The sequence below is a fragment of the Sorex araneus genome, chromosome 4 (assembly GCF_027595985.1).
Source record: "Sorex araneus isolate mSorAra2 chromosome 4, mSorAra2.pri, whole genome shotgun sequence".
NCBI lineage: Eukaryota > Metazoa > Chordata > Mammalia > Eulipotyphla > Soricidae > Sorex > Sorex araneus.
The window spans coordinates 195,802,171-195,818,044 of NC_073305.1; the positions used below are offsets into that span (position 1 = coordinate 195,802,171).

At 59.4% G+C, this 15,874-nt stretch overlaps 1 protein-coding gene across 1 annotated transcript; it reads left to right on the forward strand.

Annotated features, from left to right (window-relative positions):
• The first annotated feature begins 382 nt into the window (after positions 1 to 382).
• Positions 383 to 2,366, forward strand: EPO (erythropoietin). The gene is made up of 5 exons (XM_055136782.1): positions 383 to 395; positions 778 to 929; positions 1,521 to 1,607; positions 1,951 to 2,130; positions 2,214 to 2,366. The coding sequence occupies exons 1-5, from the start codon at positions 383 to 385 to the stop codon at positions 2,364 to 2,366; spliced, it is 585 nt and encodes a 194-aa protein (XP_054992757.1).
• Positions 2,367 to 15,874: the final 13,508 nt, after the last annotated feature.

Below are 15,874 nucleotides of genomic sequence, written 5' to 3' on the forward strand. Positions count from 1 at the left end.
TCCCCAGCCTGCCCCAGCCCCAGCCATTCCCGCGGCACCTCCCTGAACTCCGGGGTCACCGAGCCGCGTCCGCTCCCGCCCCGCCGCCAGCGCAGACCCAGGCGTCCTGCCCCCGGCGCTGACCCCTCTGGCCCGCACCTCGGGCGACCCCTCACGCACACAGCCTCCCCCGCCGCCCCCCACCCCCACGCACGCACACAGCCTGATAACAGCCCCGACCCCCCGCCCGAGCCGCAGTCCAGGGGCCGCACCCCCGCCGCTCGCCTGCTCGCCCGCTCCCGGGTGCCGCCGAGCCCCCCGCCGCCCCCGAGCTCCCCGGCATGCGGGTCCGCAGCGCGGCCCGCCGAGCCCCCCGACACTGAGCAGCCGGCGCGGCGCGGAGATGGGGGCGCACGGTGAGTGCTCACGGCGGGGGGCGCTGTTGGGCCGGGGCTCTGCCGCCGGGGTTCAAGGACCCGCGAGCCGCCGCGGACCCGGGCAGGGCCGGGGGGTGGGGCCGCCGCCACGTGCCGGCCCGGCCGGGGGGCGCCGAGCAGGCGCAGAGCCGGGTCGGGGCCGGCGGGGACGCGTGTGGCCCCGAGTGAAGTTTGGCCCCGGCCCGGCGGCCGGCGCGGGGGGTGGGGTGCGCGCCGCCGCCGCCCGGGTGAATGAAGCGCGCGCGGGCCGGCGCCGGCCGTCGGGGAGCTCGGGGTCAGCCGCGACTCTGGGGGCAGGGGAGGGGGAGGCGCCGGCACGCCCCCTCGAGCCCACCCCTCGGGGCCTCTCCCTGCCGCCCAGGCTCAGGGTCGCGCCGCTCGCGGGCATGCCCCGTCCTGCTGCTGCTGCTGCCGGGGGCCCTCGCCGTCCTGGGCGCCGTCCCGCGGCTCGTCTGTGACAACCGCGTGCTGGAGAGGTACATCCTGGACGCCAAGGACGCCGAGAACGGCACGGTGAGCCCCCTCCCCAGGCCGCTCCGCCGCGCGCTCGCGGGGATCCGAGCAGGGGCTCCCCGGAGACCCTGCACTCCCGCCCCTTAGTGCAGGGCTGGAGGTGGGAGGCAGAGCCCCCGCAATCAAGACCCACTAGACCCCGGGGGGGGGGCAGGGAGAGGCTGCCTCGCACGTGGCGGGTCGGTTGGATCCCAGCCACCACGCGGGGTGACCCCCAAGCACAGAGCCAGGAGTAGCCCCCAGTGCCCCTGGGTGTGACCCCCTCGAAAAACACAACCCCCCTAAAAAGTAACCTAATAGAGCCGGTAGCCCCGGGAGCCAAGGAAGACCCCAGACTGATTTGGCCCAGCACCCTCATTCCCGACGTCACGCAGCAGCCCCCGCAATCTACCGCTTGAAGGAGACCGAGGCGCCCCCGGCCCGCTGCACCGGCCCCGCCGGTGGTTGCGGCGCCCCCTAGGGTCGGCGATGCTCGCTTTTGGAATCGCAGCTCGGGACAGGGTGGGGGGTGGGAGTGGGGGGAGGGTCCTGAGGGCCGTGGGCAGGGCCGGCCGCTGGCGGGACCACCCACAAACCCTTTGGGCTTTGCAGATGAGCTTTGGTGAAAGCTGCGGCCTCAGCGAGAATTTCACCGTCCCGGATACCAAGGTTAACTTCCACGCCTGGAAAAAGATGGAGGTGGGTTCCTTTCCTTCTTCCCTTTAGGGAAACTGATGGGGGGGGGGTGGAGAGAGAGGGGGAGAGAGGGAGAGAAGAGAGAAGAGAGAGGGAGAGAGAGAAGAGAGGGGAGGAGAGGGAGAGAGAGAAGAGATAGGTGGGGAGAGGGAAAGAGAGGGAGAAAGAGAAAAGAGAGGGAAAGGGGGAGAAAGAGAAAAGAGAAAGGGAGAGAGAATAGAGGGAGAGAGAGAGGGGAGAGGGAGAAGCTTCCTTGGACGGCGTTTGCTGCCTCCTTCATTCATTCCACAGAGGAGAGCGTGTCTGCTGCACCCCTCGGGCTCACTCCAAGTCTCTGCCCCCTCAGGTGGAACACCAGGCCGTGGAAGTGTGGCAAGGCCTGGCCCTGCTGTCAGATGCCATCCTCCAGGGCCAGGCCCTGCTGGCCAACTCGACGGAGGTGCCGGGAGCCCTCCAGCTGCACCTGGACAGAGCCATCAGTGGCCTGCGCAGCCTCACCTCCCTATTGCGGCTGCTGGGCGCGGAGGTGAGTGTTGCCGTCCCTTCCGCGTGGTCCCGGGCCCCTCTGTTCTGCCCCGGACGCTTCTCCCAACCAGCTCTCTCCGGCAGAAGGAAGCCAGGCCCCCTCCCGCGGCCTCCCCCGCGCCACTCCGGACCTTCACGGTGGATTCCCTGTGCAAGCTCTTCCGCGTCTACTCCAATTTCCTCCGGGGCAAGCTGAAACTATACGTCGGGGAGGCCTGCAGGAGAGTGGACAGGTGACCCGCGCTCCTGTCCCGGGCACGTCCACCACCTCGCGCATCACCCCTGCCTGTGCCCACGCCTCCCGCCTCACCACTCCCGACCCCCGCCGAGGGGCTTCAGCTCAGCACCAGCCTGTCCTATGGACACTCCAGGGCCAGTGGGGACATCTCAGGGGCCAGAGGAACAGCCCAGAGCTCCAGTCCGACCTCAGGATGCCACCGGATACATCCAGAGAGCCAGGCCGCCGTGCTGGGGCGCCGCCAAAGCCTGGTTGCTGCTCTGGCACCCCAGAGGCCGTCACCTTGGACCGGATGGGCTTCCGCGGACTGACCAAGCAGAGCGCGACAGGGTGCACTGGAAAACTTGGGTGGCAAGCCATGACCTCTCCTGCACTCGTGGGGACCCGCTCCGAGGCCGACAAGAGCCCCCCCGCCCCCCCGGACTGTGAGGGTGGTGGGAGGCACGAAGGCACAGGGCTGGCGCCTGGCCGCCGTGGGGTCCAAGGTTTATGTATTTTTCCAATCTCACCGGCAAGAACTGAATCCACACCACGCCTCCTGGTTCTTCTGTTGTCCCGAAGCCCCCTGCTTTCCGGGTTCTGCCCTGTCCAGGAAGGCCACTGCAGGTCTGGGAAGCCAGAGGTGGCGGGGGCTGGGCCCTACGTGCTGCCTCGCAGGGCCTGGCTGACCTACTGACCCCGCCGGGCCTGAGGCCACAGGCTCTGCCCACGCTGGTCGATCCCGGGCTCCATTCAAGGCTGTGCTTCGGGAGGCAGCTGCCAACTCATTCAAACCTACCTCGCAGGAACCCAGGAAGTAGAAGCCTAAGACAAGGGCTGGGGGCAGGGGGCAGGGGGCAAGGGGCAGGGGCGGGAGGTTGTGACCAAGTCGGGCCATGGGGTATCTCTTATTTCCTCCCTCTTCTCCAAGAGCTTTCCCAAAATGCTCATTCCTGGATCACCCCCCCTCTGTCACCCAGGGCAGACATACAGCTGACTTCCTTCCCAATTGGGCACCTCAGCCAGAAAGCCACAGAAGAGGCAGAAGGCAGCATGTGTGTGTGTGTGTGTGTGTGTGTGTGTGTGTGTGTACGCACAGGGGGTTGAGGCGGGGGGAGGGACATGTAGCCAGCAGCCTTCGGGGCCCAGTGTCACTTACATGATCTAGATCCAGTGCAGTGTGGAGGCTGTCATTGCTCTTACTTTGGTACTTATTTATTTACTTGTTTGGTTTGGTTTGAGGGCCACACCTGGCAGTGCTCAGGGGTGGCCTGACTCCTGGCTCTACATTCAGGAATTACTCCTGGCATGACTAGAGACCCATATGGGATGCCAGGGGTCAAACCCAGGTCGGCAGAGTGCAAGGCAAACACCCTCCCAGCTGGACTATCGCTCTGGCCTCTTACTGTGTTTCTCGACTGGGCCAGCAATGGGGAAGTTGACCCATAACCGGCGGTGCTCAAGGGCTATTTCTGGCTCAGTGCTCGGGGAACAAATGTTGCTGGTATGGAATCCAGCCTGGCTGTGTGCAGGGCCAGACCTTCCCCACTGTACTGTCTCCCCAGCCCATCCACGGCATTTCCTGTGGAATGGATGAAGGCAACACGGGCCCCCGGCTCCCCGCATCCTCACCCCTTCTCTCTTCAGCTGAGCTCTTCTTCAGAGTCTCTGCTCCTGCAGCCCGTGGCATGGGGCGAGGGGTGGGGGGCTGTAGGAGAAACCAGCCTCCGCCAGGACCCAACTTCTTTCCTTACCCTTGACTCTGAGCACTGTCTGGGGACCCACCCCAGGTACCCCCTTGTTTCCCAGATGGCGGTCAGTCCTTACGCTTCTCGCGGGAGAAGCCAGCCTCCACCTCCAACAGAGGTGTGGAAGGGAGAGGGGAGTTTGTAACCCGAGGCAGATCTAGGGACGGGCTGGAGGACTTCTGTGTGGGATGGGGGTAGGGGTGAAGCCACAGTGGGCGGAGCTGGTCCAGCGGGAGAAATCCACCCAGGGCGGTGGGGCTCTGGGGAGAGAGTGCCCCCTGCAGGTCTTCCAGGGAAGTGTCAGCCGAATAGCCAGGGCCGGGGACTGACCTGCCCTACTCAGGTGCGCGCTGGCACAGAGGCTGGGGCAGGTGCCCTCCCGTTTCCATGGAGATGCGCCGCTGTGACTCAGTAAAGAAAAAACTTTCAGGTGGAGTTGAGAAAAACAGGTGGAAATGCATGTGCTGAAGCCCGAGGGATCACCGTACTAGGTGATGGAGGATCTGATCGAGGCGTTGTAACCCCAAACCCCTTCACTTAACCTGATTTGCTGGCCCAGTACCTGGCTTCTCCACCCCCCCACACACACACCAAGATTCAGCATTATTACTTCCCAACTTTCTTCCACACACCTTACCAGAGAGCACAGAGGTTCAAGTGTAGAACATGCTTTTTTTCTTTCTTTTCTTTTTGGGTCACACCGGGCGATGCACAGAGGTTACTCCTGGCTCATGCACTTAGGAATTACTCCTGGTGGTGCTCAGGGGACCATATGGGGTGCTGGGAATCAAACCCGGGTCGGCCGTGTGCAAGGCAAATGCCCTAACCGCTGTGCTATTGCTCCAGCCCCTAGAACATGTTTTGCCTAGAATGTGGCTGTAACTCTGGTTCAAATCCTGACACCACGTATTGTCTCCTGAGCATCACCAACAGGGGGCCCTGAGCACAGAGCACCTTCCCCAGGCACTGCCTTCCCCTCCCCCAAATTAGGCTGGAGCAGTAGCTTAGCAGTAGAGCATTGCCTTGCGTGAGCGAATTAGTGATGTCTGGGGTCCATTCCCGGCACCAAACACACACCCCCATTCCTAAGACTCCTCCCCCCACACACAGAGTTATGGGGCCTGGAAGAACCCACGCCATCAGGTGCTACCCTGGTGAGAACAGGGTTCAAATCTCACTCAGGCTCCTGTAGTTCCAGATCCCTGTGGCGAGGGGTCTGAAAGCAGCTGAGGAAATGCAGAGCATCCTGTGCTGAACTCGAGCCTGTGCCAGGAATACGGCGCCAGGCATGGTAGCACTGTATCACTGTCATCCCATTGCTCATTGATTTGCTCGAGCGGGCACCAGTAACATCTCCATTGTGAGACTTGTTGTTACTATTTTTGGCATATCGAATACAACACAGGAGCTTGCCAGGCTCTGCCATGCGGGTGAGATACTCTAGGTAGCTTGCTGGGCTCTATGAGAGGGGCGGAGGAGTCGAACCCAGGTCGGCCGCATGCAAGGCAAACTCCCTACCTGCTCCAGCCTGCCAGGCATGGTGGCTGGTATACTGGGGAGATGAAAAGCATAGTTCAGGAGGCTGGAGAGACAACACAGCTGGTGAGGTGCTTGCCTTGCAAGCGGTTGACCCGAGTTTGATCCCCGGCACCCATGGGGTCCTCTGAGCCCCACCAGGAGGGATTCCTGAACACAGAGCCAGGAGTAATCCCTGAGCACCACTGGGTGTGACATCCCCCACCTCCACCGGAAAGGAAACAGTTCATTGATTCCACATTTAGTGAGACGTGATGGTGCTGTTCTGGGACTAACAGTAGGAAACTTGAATGATGGTGTGGGACCCTGAGCAGGTAGTCCAAGGGGGCTCAGGGGTGCTCCATCTGTGGCTGATCCACAGGAGAGCGGGAAGGAGCTGGTGAGAACCAGAGGCCTGTGACGAGATGCCGACTGCACAGAACCTTCCAAGGGGGCCAACAGTTTCAGTGAATTTTTTCTTCCCTTCTCTTTTTATGGTTTGTGGGGAGGCCACACCCGGCAGTGTTCAGGGGCTGCTCCTGGCTCTGCACTCAGGAGTTACTCCTGATGGTGCTTGGGGAACTATATGATTGCTGAGAATTGAACCTGAGTTAGTTGTGTGCAAGGCAAATGCCCTCCCCGCTGTACTGTCATCTAGCCCCTCAGTGATTTTCTTTTTCCTTTCTGGTTTTTGGGCCCCACCCTGCTGTGCTCAGGGCTTACTCCTGGCTTTGCACTCAAGGATCACTCCTAGTGTGCTCTGGGGACAATATCGGGTGCCAGGAATTGAATCTAGGTCAGCCAGATGCAAGGCAAACACCCTCTGCACTGTACTATCACTCCGGCCCTTTTTCTTTTTTTTTTTAAGGGGGGGGATAAAGTTTGAGGCTCCACCTGGCAGTGCTCCAGCACTAATCCTGGCTCTGTGCTCAGCAGCAACCCCTGGTGGTGCTCAGGATTCAAATCCTGAGTGTGGTGGTGGGGTTTGAATCCAGGTCAGCCACTTGTAAGAAAAACACCTTGACTATTGCTCCAGTCCCTCTTTTTCCTTTCCTTTTCTTTTTTTTATTATTAATTTATTCTTTTATTGAATCACCATGTGGAAAGTTACAAAGCTTTCAGGTTTAAGTCTCAGTTATACAATGCTCGAACACCCATCCCTTCACCAGTGCCCATATTCCACCACCAAGAATCACAGTATGCCTCCCCCTCCCCCTCTTTTTCTTTTTTTGGTGAATGAGGAGCGGGTACTCCTGGCTCTGTGCTCAGGGACTCACTTGTTTTTGCTTTTTTTTTTTGGGGTCGCATCGGCAATGCACAGGGGTTACCTCCTGGCTTTGCACTCAGGAATTACTCCTGGCGGTGCTCAGTGGACCATATGGGATGCTGGGAATCGAACCCGGGTCGGCCGCGTGCAAGGCAAACGCCCTACCCACTGTGCTATTGCTCCAGCCCCAGGGATTCACTTCTGGTGTGCTCGGGGAGCACAGGTGGGTTTGGGGGATCGAACTGGAGTTGGCCCGTGCAAGGGAAGCGCCTTCCCGCTGGGCTGTGTCCCCAGCCTCTGCCCTGGGAACTCTCTTCTGAGCTGCGGTCCCTGCGTTTGGCCCCCAGCATCTTCGGCTGCCACCTGACAGACTTGCTTCTCCACCCCACCCCACCCCACAGGGAGGGAGGGGACCGTGTCCTGTCCCCATGGCGAGGAAAGGGCCCTGAAGCTGGGCCAGGTGAGTGGCTATGCCGGCGTTTCTGATTTCCCACTGGGCCCAGAGCCAGCTGAGCTGGGCTCTGAGTCAGCGGTTACATAATCGTTGGGCAGTCCTGCCTTCGACGTGTCCACCACTGTCCAGGGTGCCCCTTCTTTGCCCACCTGCAGTGGGAAGAGAGGGGAGAGAGAGCTCGTGGTGGGAAGGGCTGTGGTCAAGGTGGCAGGGCCAGAGAGAGGTTACAAAGGTTAAGACGCTGGCTGCCCATGGGACCCTGTTTCAAATCCCAGCAATGTGGACGGTTCCCATCAGCACCACCTGGCGTAGTGCAGCCCTGAGGGTGGGGGACAACCCCCCTTGGGTGTTGTCTATTCGTTTGGGGGCCACATTCAGCAGTGCTCAGTCCTGACTCTGCACTCAGTAATTAACTCCTGCTGCCGGTGCTCTGGGGACCATACGGGATGCTGGGGATCGAACCCGGGTCTGCTGCATGCAGGGCCAATGCCCTGCCTGCTGTACTTGCTCTGGCTCCTTTTTTTTTTTCTCTCTCTCTCTTTGGGTCACACCTGGCAATGCACAGGGGTTACCTCCAGGCTTTGCACTCAGGAATTACTCCAGGCGGTGCTCAGGGGACCATATAGGTTGCTGGGAATCGAACCTGGGTCGGCCACGTGCAAGGCAAACGTCCTACCCACTGTGCTATCACTTCAGCCCCGGCTCCTTTTTGGATATCTGCATATTTCTTCACTTGAACTCTCTTTCTATACTGTGATTCAATCTTACAGGTGAGCATGAAGTTCATCTCTTCCTTCCCTATTGGAAACAACTCTGCCATTACTATGGGGGGGAGGTTGCTTCCAAGCAGGACACCCAGGTCCTCCTGATCCGTGTGATTCTTTTTTGGGCGGGGGCACACCCAGCAGTGCTCAGGGTTTCCTCCTGCTTCTGTGCTCAGGGATCACTCCTGGCAGGCTCAGGGGGCCAATGGGATGCTGGGATTGAACCCGGGTCTGCTGTGTACAAGGCAAGCGCCCTCCCCGCTGCCCTTTCCCCCCAGCTCCCGCCACAGTTGGCACCTTGAGCTGCCGGGGCCAACCTCTGCTGGAGACAAGGGGACTCCTGCTTTGTTCCTTCCAGGCCTGGCCCGTCCACTTTCCAGTCCTGCAGCTCCTAGGCTGCCAGTTGGCCGCCTCTGCCACTGTTGCCAACGACAGAATCTTAAGTCTGAAGCGGGTTTTCCGTTGGAATCCCACGGGTTCCGTTGCTGCCGTTAGAATGCGGGTTGCTATCGGGAAGGCCGTGGCTACTCAGCCGCCTGATTCTCAGGATGCGACCCTGCATTTCTGTGTCCAAGCGCTCGGGATTCTGCTCTCGGTGCTCTGAGATTCCCAGGCATGCCTTCCAGGGGCTCCTGCCAGCCCCCGCTGGGCAGGGGCCGGAGCTGTGGGGTCTGGGCTGTCTCTGAAGCGCTTTCAGCTCACGTCCTGGCCTTCTGTGGGGTGGAAGGGAGCTTTGGGGGGACCCCCGGATCCCCTCGCCTCCTCTTTCCGTGCCTCGCGCACCTTCTTCCCGGCGTTCTCTGGGTTTCTCCTGCTAACGCTCCTCCCGGTTCTGACCTTCAGGCCTGCTGGTGCTCGTGCCACAGAGTGACTCCTGCCCTCTGACTGTGCCTCTCTCATGGCCTCCTGGGAAGGGTGCCAGGTCCGGCGGCTCGAGGGTGTCTAAAGAGGCCAGGGCTCCTTGCGCTGCTGCCCCCGTGCCCCTGCCAGCTGCCTGTGAGCTCCCATATGGCCCCCCCCATCTGGACACTGGCACTGCTGGTGGGGGCTGCCTGCGCCCAGGGCCACATGCCTGCCCCCATCCTGTAAGCTGGGCACTGGGGCATGTGCGGGGGGTGGGGGCAGGTCAGGGGTGAAGGCTCCTGCCATGGGGTGGAAAGGCAGGATGGGACAAGGAGGAGGGAGAGAAATGGGGGCCCCTGGGAGCATGCTGGGCAGAGAGGCAGGAGGGAAAGGGGTGCAGCGCTGGGGAGACGGGGCTGATGGGTAAAGGGGAAGCAAATCCTCAAGCGAAGGACAAACTCAGGGGCCGATAGTCCGGCGTGGAGATCACATGCCTTGCATGTGGCTGACCCGGGTTCGATCCCCGGCTTCCCACTCGGTCCCCTAGCGCACCAGGAGTAATTCCAGAGCACAGAGCCAGAAGTAACTTCTGAGCATCTCCGGGTATGACCCAAAAAATAAAAACAATAGAATACAGGATGGACTCTGGTCAGATCCAGGGCACAGAAGGGACACGGCAGGGAGGCATCCAGGAATGGGAAGTTTGGGGTCCGGGAGCCTGTGGCGGGGTCTGGCCTTGCTCCATGTACTTTTCCCTGCACCTCCTCCTCGGGGGCAGCACCTGAGCCCGAGAGGACATGGCCTTGGGGAGCTGGGAGGGGGACCCTATGTTTGTATGAGGGCTAGGGTGGCCATGGATCTCTGCGACAGGAACCAGGGGGCAAATGTCTCGTTTCCTTTCTGGGGCTCAACAACCAGGAAGGAGAAACCTCCGGACCAGAAGCTGGAGGCTCTGATCCCGAATGGCAGCAGTGAGTGGGAGGCCCCAGGACTTCGGGCCCTCCTCCCCGGGGACCCCTTAGGCCCTCTCGCCCCCTGGGGCGCCCGGTCTTCCTCCCATTAGTGTCCCTCAGACCCTCTCTATCCCCAGGGTACACTGTGTGTGCTTTATTCTGGTTTCCAGGGCCTCCCAACCATGTCGGGGGGCCCAGAGCTCCCCACAGGGTGCTGGGGTGCCCTGCGGTGCTTGGCACAAACCCGGGGCACCTCAGTCCCTCATGCCACCGCTATAGTCCCAAAAGGCTGTGAAGGGCCGCCCTTGGCCTGCGGGAGGAGCCCCCTCCAAATGCAGAACATGCCCCGGGCACACACCCTGGGCCCAGCCGCCCCCACTTCCGCCTGCAAGCCCTGTCCAAGCCCCCTCAATTCCTCCCCGGAGATGACTCTTCTCTCCAACCTTCCCTCCAAGTCCCAGCTCCCCGCCCATCCCGGGGGCCACGCGCAGGGTTCTGTGGGGCTCCCCATCTGGCCTCACCCCCCAATTCCCTGCAGCCATCATCACCCAGTGTGACTTTGAGGATGACATCAAACCCCTGTGTGGCTGGTCCCAGGGGTCCAGGGATGACGGGGACTGGACCCGAGACAAGATGTCATTCCCCAGGAGCGACATTGGGCCCCCTGGGGGGTACCCGAGTGGAGGTGAGAGAGCCTAGGGTTTAGAGAGCACTGCAGCCAGGGCCAGCGGGGCGAGGCAAGTGGATGTGGAGGCAGCCGGGAGGGCGCAGGCTGCATGGGGGCTGGGCCTGGGGGAAGGAGCTTTGCATGTGGAGGCATGTGGGCATCGGGGCAGCTGGGAGGGCAGGTGGTGGAGGGCTTGCAGGTGTTGGGGGAGCAGGGGTGGCAGGCAGCGGGGAGCAGGCAGCGGGGGGGGGGGCGGGCAGGTGGGCGTGAGGGCAGCTAGGAAGGGGAGGGCAGGCCCGGCCTCACCAACCAGGCTCCTGCCCCCCCAGATGGCTACTACTTGCACATGCTCTCCAGCACCTTCCCTCGGCGAGGGGTCGCCCGCCTGCGCAGCCCCCCGATCTGGGAACAAGGGCCCCTGTGCCTGCACTTTGTCTACCGCCTATTTGGGCTGTCCTGGGGTGCCCAGCTGAGGCTGCTGCTGCTGCAGGCCAGAGGGCGGGACCAGAACCAGCACCCCAACACCCTCTGGAAGCATCTCAACTCGCAGAGCCCCTCCTGGACCCCCACCACCGTCTCGGTGCCAGCTGTTGAGTTCAACCTGACCGCTTCTAACCTCAGCCTGCCCCGGCGGGTGAGGCCCACAATGGGGGCCGTGGGGTGCAGGGCCGACTGGGAGCAAGGGGGGCTGTGGTGGGGAGCAGGCTGGGCTGTCTGTCCGGAGTCAGGAAACGGGGAGCATCAGGCGGAGGTGCTCAGGGAACGTGGGGTGGCCACTGCCTCCTCCACAGCTGGTGTTTGAAGGTATGCTCGGCAGCACGTCTTACCTGGACATCGCCCTGGACTCCATCTCTCTCCATCGGGGCTCCTGCAATCAGGGTGAGCCCCCCGGCCCTGTACCCCTGCTCACCTGCGCTGTTGGCAGCCTAATCCGAAGTCTCCCAGAGTCGGAGCTACTAGCCCCTTCACCTCTGCACCCCATCAACAACCCCATCCTCTTTCGGGTTCCTTTAGGGCTGCCCCGATGTCCCCATCAAGTCCCGTGTTGGGTGGGGGACCCTCGATTCTGGGCATGCCCGGCTGGTCCCTTACCTGCCCAACTGACACTGGAGATTCCGGGGGAGCAAACTCAAGGGAGGGTATTCCAGAAACTGGAGGGTGAAAGGAACTTACACTCTGTGAGCCTGGCACCCCAACTCGACGTGTCTGCCCTCCCCCTTGTCTCTGCCGCACTTCACAGGCTGAAACCAAGGCTTGGGTGGGTTCATGACGCGTGTTACCACGCGCAGCCACTAGGGGGCAGAACTCAGACGGGCTCAAGCCCAACCTCCCAAAAGGGCCGAATCCCACACCCCGTCATCCGCTCCCAGTCTGCGAGTTACAGCTCTGCAGCTTCGACACGCTGAATGACTTCTGCGGCTGGAGCTGGATCTCCACAGTCTCGGGGGCCAAGTGGGTCCAGAAGAAAGGGTCGTCGGGGATGCCGAATGTGGGGCCCGAGGATGACTTTTCCAAACCCGGCGGTAAGGAAAGCAGCTCTTCTTGGGAGGTTATTTTCCCCTTGGCATCCTTTCTGGGTTTCTCTAGTGGCCTCGCCGGGGCTATCAGATGTTGACTGGCTGTGCCTCGTGACAATTTGGGATGGACCCCAGCGACCCCAAACCTCCATACGACCCAGCCCTAAGGCAGAAAGTAGACTCCTCTGCCAGGTGTTCCCACCGCCCCCCCACAGACCCCGCCCTCAGGCCGGCCCCTACCATCTGGCCTTCACCCGTTCTGGCATTCATCAGTGAATACTGAGCACCCACAGCCTCCCCGCGACCATCCCACAGACTTCCAAGGGGTCCCCCTGACTGTAGGAGGGACAGAGGGAAGGAGACGGTACCTGAGACAGTAATGAAGTAGGTCCTAGTGTCACGACTAAGCCTTCCTCTAAGGGAGACATAAAACTAACCAAGGGGGCTGGAGCTATAGCACAGCAGGTAGGGTATTTGCCTTGCACGTGGCCGGCCGGGGTTCGATCCCCAGCATCATACATATGGTCCCCTGAGCACTGCCAGGAATAATTCCTGAGTGCAGAGCCAGGAGTAACCCCTGAGCATTGATGGATGTGACCAAAAAAGCAAAAACAAAAACAAAAACACTAACCAAGTGAGGGCTGGAGCCATAGTACCTGTAGGGCATTTGCCTCACGCTCATCCAAGCGAGGTTGGATGCCAGGTTGGATGCCAGCACCTCATCTGGGCTCCCAGTACCCATCTATAAGTGCAGAGCCAGAAGCACGCTCTGAGCTCCACTGGGTGTGGCCCCCAAACCAAAAGGGAACCAAAACTTGCCAAGTGAGGGTTTTGATGTGCTGGGATGAGGGTGCTCAGTTTTTTGGGTTTTTTCTTCCTGATTTTCGAGCCACAGCTGGTGATGCTCAGGGTTTACTCCTGGCTCCGAACTCACACCACTTATTCCTGTGCTTGGGGAATTACAGGCATGCTGGGAAGCAAACCCCAGTCGGCCTTGTGCCCTTCCCACTGTCCTCTCGCTCCAGATCAAAGGGATGCTCAATTTTTTTTAACCTTTTTTTAAATATAAATTAATTTATTGAATCACCGTGAGAACAGTTACAAAGTTTTCAGGTTTAAGTCTCAGTCATACAATGATGAAACACCCGTCCCTTCACCAGTGCACATTTTCCACCACCAAAAACCCCAGTATCCCTCCCATCCCACACCCTCCCCCTACCTGTGTGGCAGATAATTTCCACTTTACTATCTCTCTACTTTGATTACATTCAATATTTCAACACTAGACCCACCATTATTATTTGAGATTTTACCCCAACACTCAGATCTGCCAAAAAGACATTAGACAGTTTGTTTTCTACTGCTGATTATGAATAACGTATGATGTTGTGTGACCTCAGTAGCGGCCACGCGATTTTGGATTTTTGAAATTTTAGTAATTAAATCTGGAGGGATTTCTGCCAAAAGCCGCTGGGTTCCGAGATTTGTTTCTGAGTCTCTGGGATCATGGCCATTAAGAGGGATGCTTAGTTTTATTTTTATTATTATTTTTTAAATTTTTATTTATTTATTTTTTTGCTTTTTGGGTCACACCTGGCGATGCACAGGGGTTACTCCTGGCTCATGCACTCAGGAATTACTCCTGGCGGTGCTCGGGGCCATATGAGATGCTGGGAATTGAACCCGGGCCGGCCGCGAGCAAGGCAAACGCCCTACCCGCTGTGCTATCACTCCAGCCCCGATGCTCAGTTTTAAACAGGGAAGTCAGGCAGAGACAGCTCAACAGGAGTGCAGGCTTTCCATGCAAGAAGCCCAAATTTAATCCCTGGCATATCCCTGCTGCTAAACACAGGCGCACCCTCTGAGCCCTGAGAGGAACTGCCAAGCACCACCAGAGATGGCTCTGAAAGAAAAAAACGTAAAATTAGAGAGGTCAGGGCAGATCTCGAGTTAATTTGAGCAGCAGTTTGCTCTGTATTGTGGCCACGCCCAGAGGTGGTGCCCAGGGCGCACTCCAGGCTCTGCACTCAGGGGTCACTCCTGGTGGTGCTCTGGGGACCATATCGGGGTGCTAGGGATCAAATCCATGTTAGATGCATGCAAGCCTTTCCTGTTGTACTATGCTCTGGCCCAACTGGGGCGATGTGGAAGGCAGGCAGAAGAGCATAGGGAAGAGCAGAGATCAGCCACGCAAAGGCTTCGGGGCGGGCGGATGTGGCTGGGATGAGGGGTGGAGGCTGGTCCTAGGAGGCCATTCAGGACTGCACTGAACGGACAGCCCGTGCAAGAGGAGCCCCTTGATTTGGCCTGCTTGAAAGTCTGGCTGTTTCTTTATGGGGAGCATCAGAATGCGCACGGCCAAATGCACGGACCCCTCTCCGAGGCTTCTGCACACGGCCAGACAGTGGACAAGACACTTAGGATACTGGTGCCTACCTTTGCCTCCTTCCTTTCCCTCACCTGCCTTCTTCACTCACCCCCTGCCGCATGCCCCCTCTGTCTCCAAAGCACACAAATTTCCAGGCTCCACTGAGCAGGGCGAGACGAGGATTTGCAGATCACATTCCCTAATTCCCTCCCCTGGTGTTTCTCCATCTTTTCCTTCCTTCCATCTACTCAAGTTTGTGATTTTTCTTTTTCCATCTACGTCCCCACCCTCCCTCCTCTTCCTTGCTTAAGCCCTTTTACCCCCCCCCCCCCCAACCCAGAAGCCGAGCCTCTGACTTTCCTGCAGTCTGAGGTTTTGGAAGGATCCTGAGAACCAACCCACTCCCTCCCCAGTGGCCAGGCCAGCCCTGTCGCCCCCTCACAGCATTTAGCAACCAACAGTATGCCAAGCTACGTCAGCAAAGGTTGCTGGTAGTAGTTGTTTGGGTTTTTAAAAAATTTAATTTAGGGGCCGGAGCAATAGCACAGTGGGTAGGGCATTTGCCTTGGACGCGGCCAACCCGGGTTCAATCCCCGGCATCCCATATGGTCCCCCAAGCACCGCCAGGAGTAATTCCTGAGTGCAAAGCCAGGAGTGACCCCTGAGCATCGCTGGGTGTGACCCAAAAAGCAAAATAAATAAATAAATAAATAAATAAAAATAAACAATTTAATTTATTTATTATTTTGCTTTTGGGTCACACTTGGCGATACTCAGGGGTTACCTCCTGGCTGTGCACTCAGGAATTAGTCCTGGCATTGCTCAGGGGACCATATGGGATGTCGGGGATCGAACCCAGGTCGGCCACGTGCAAGGCAAACGCCCTACCTGCTTTAGTATACCACTGGCCATACTGGTAGTATTTTCTTTCTTTGTTTTGTTTTGTTTCCTGGCGCTGATTTTTCTTTTTCCATCAATTAGTAATTCCACTAATTCAGGAATTACTTACGTCGTGCCGGAGATTGAATCCAGGTTGGCCGTTGTACTATCGCCCCCTAGTTGAAAATTCTTAAATTCTTTCTCTTTTTCCATCTTGCTTGCGGCCTCCCGGTCTCCCTTGTCCCATTTTTCAAATGACCGCGCATCGCCGCTCCTTGTTTCTCCTTCACCACGAACCGTTTCCTTTCCGGCCTCCTTCCTCTTTCCACGACGGTTCTTCCTCTCTTCTCTGCCTCTACCGCCCACCCTCGCCTCCCGTGTCCTCTGCACAGCAGCCCAGCCCAGCCGTGGGGGACGCCTCTCGCCTGCAGGACCGGGCGCGAGCAACGGCGCGCTAGTACGCGTGCGTAAACCCGGCGGCCGCCGAATTTCCCCTGGCGACCGGTTGCGTCACTGAGCAAAGTCCTGAGTGATTGGCTGTACGCGCTGAGGG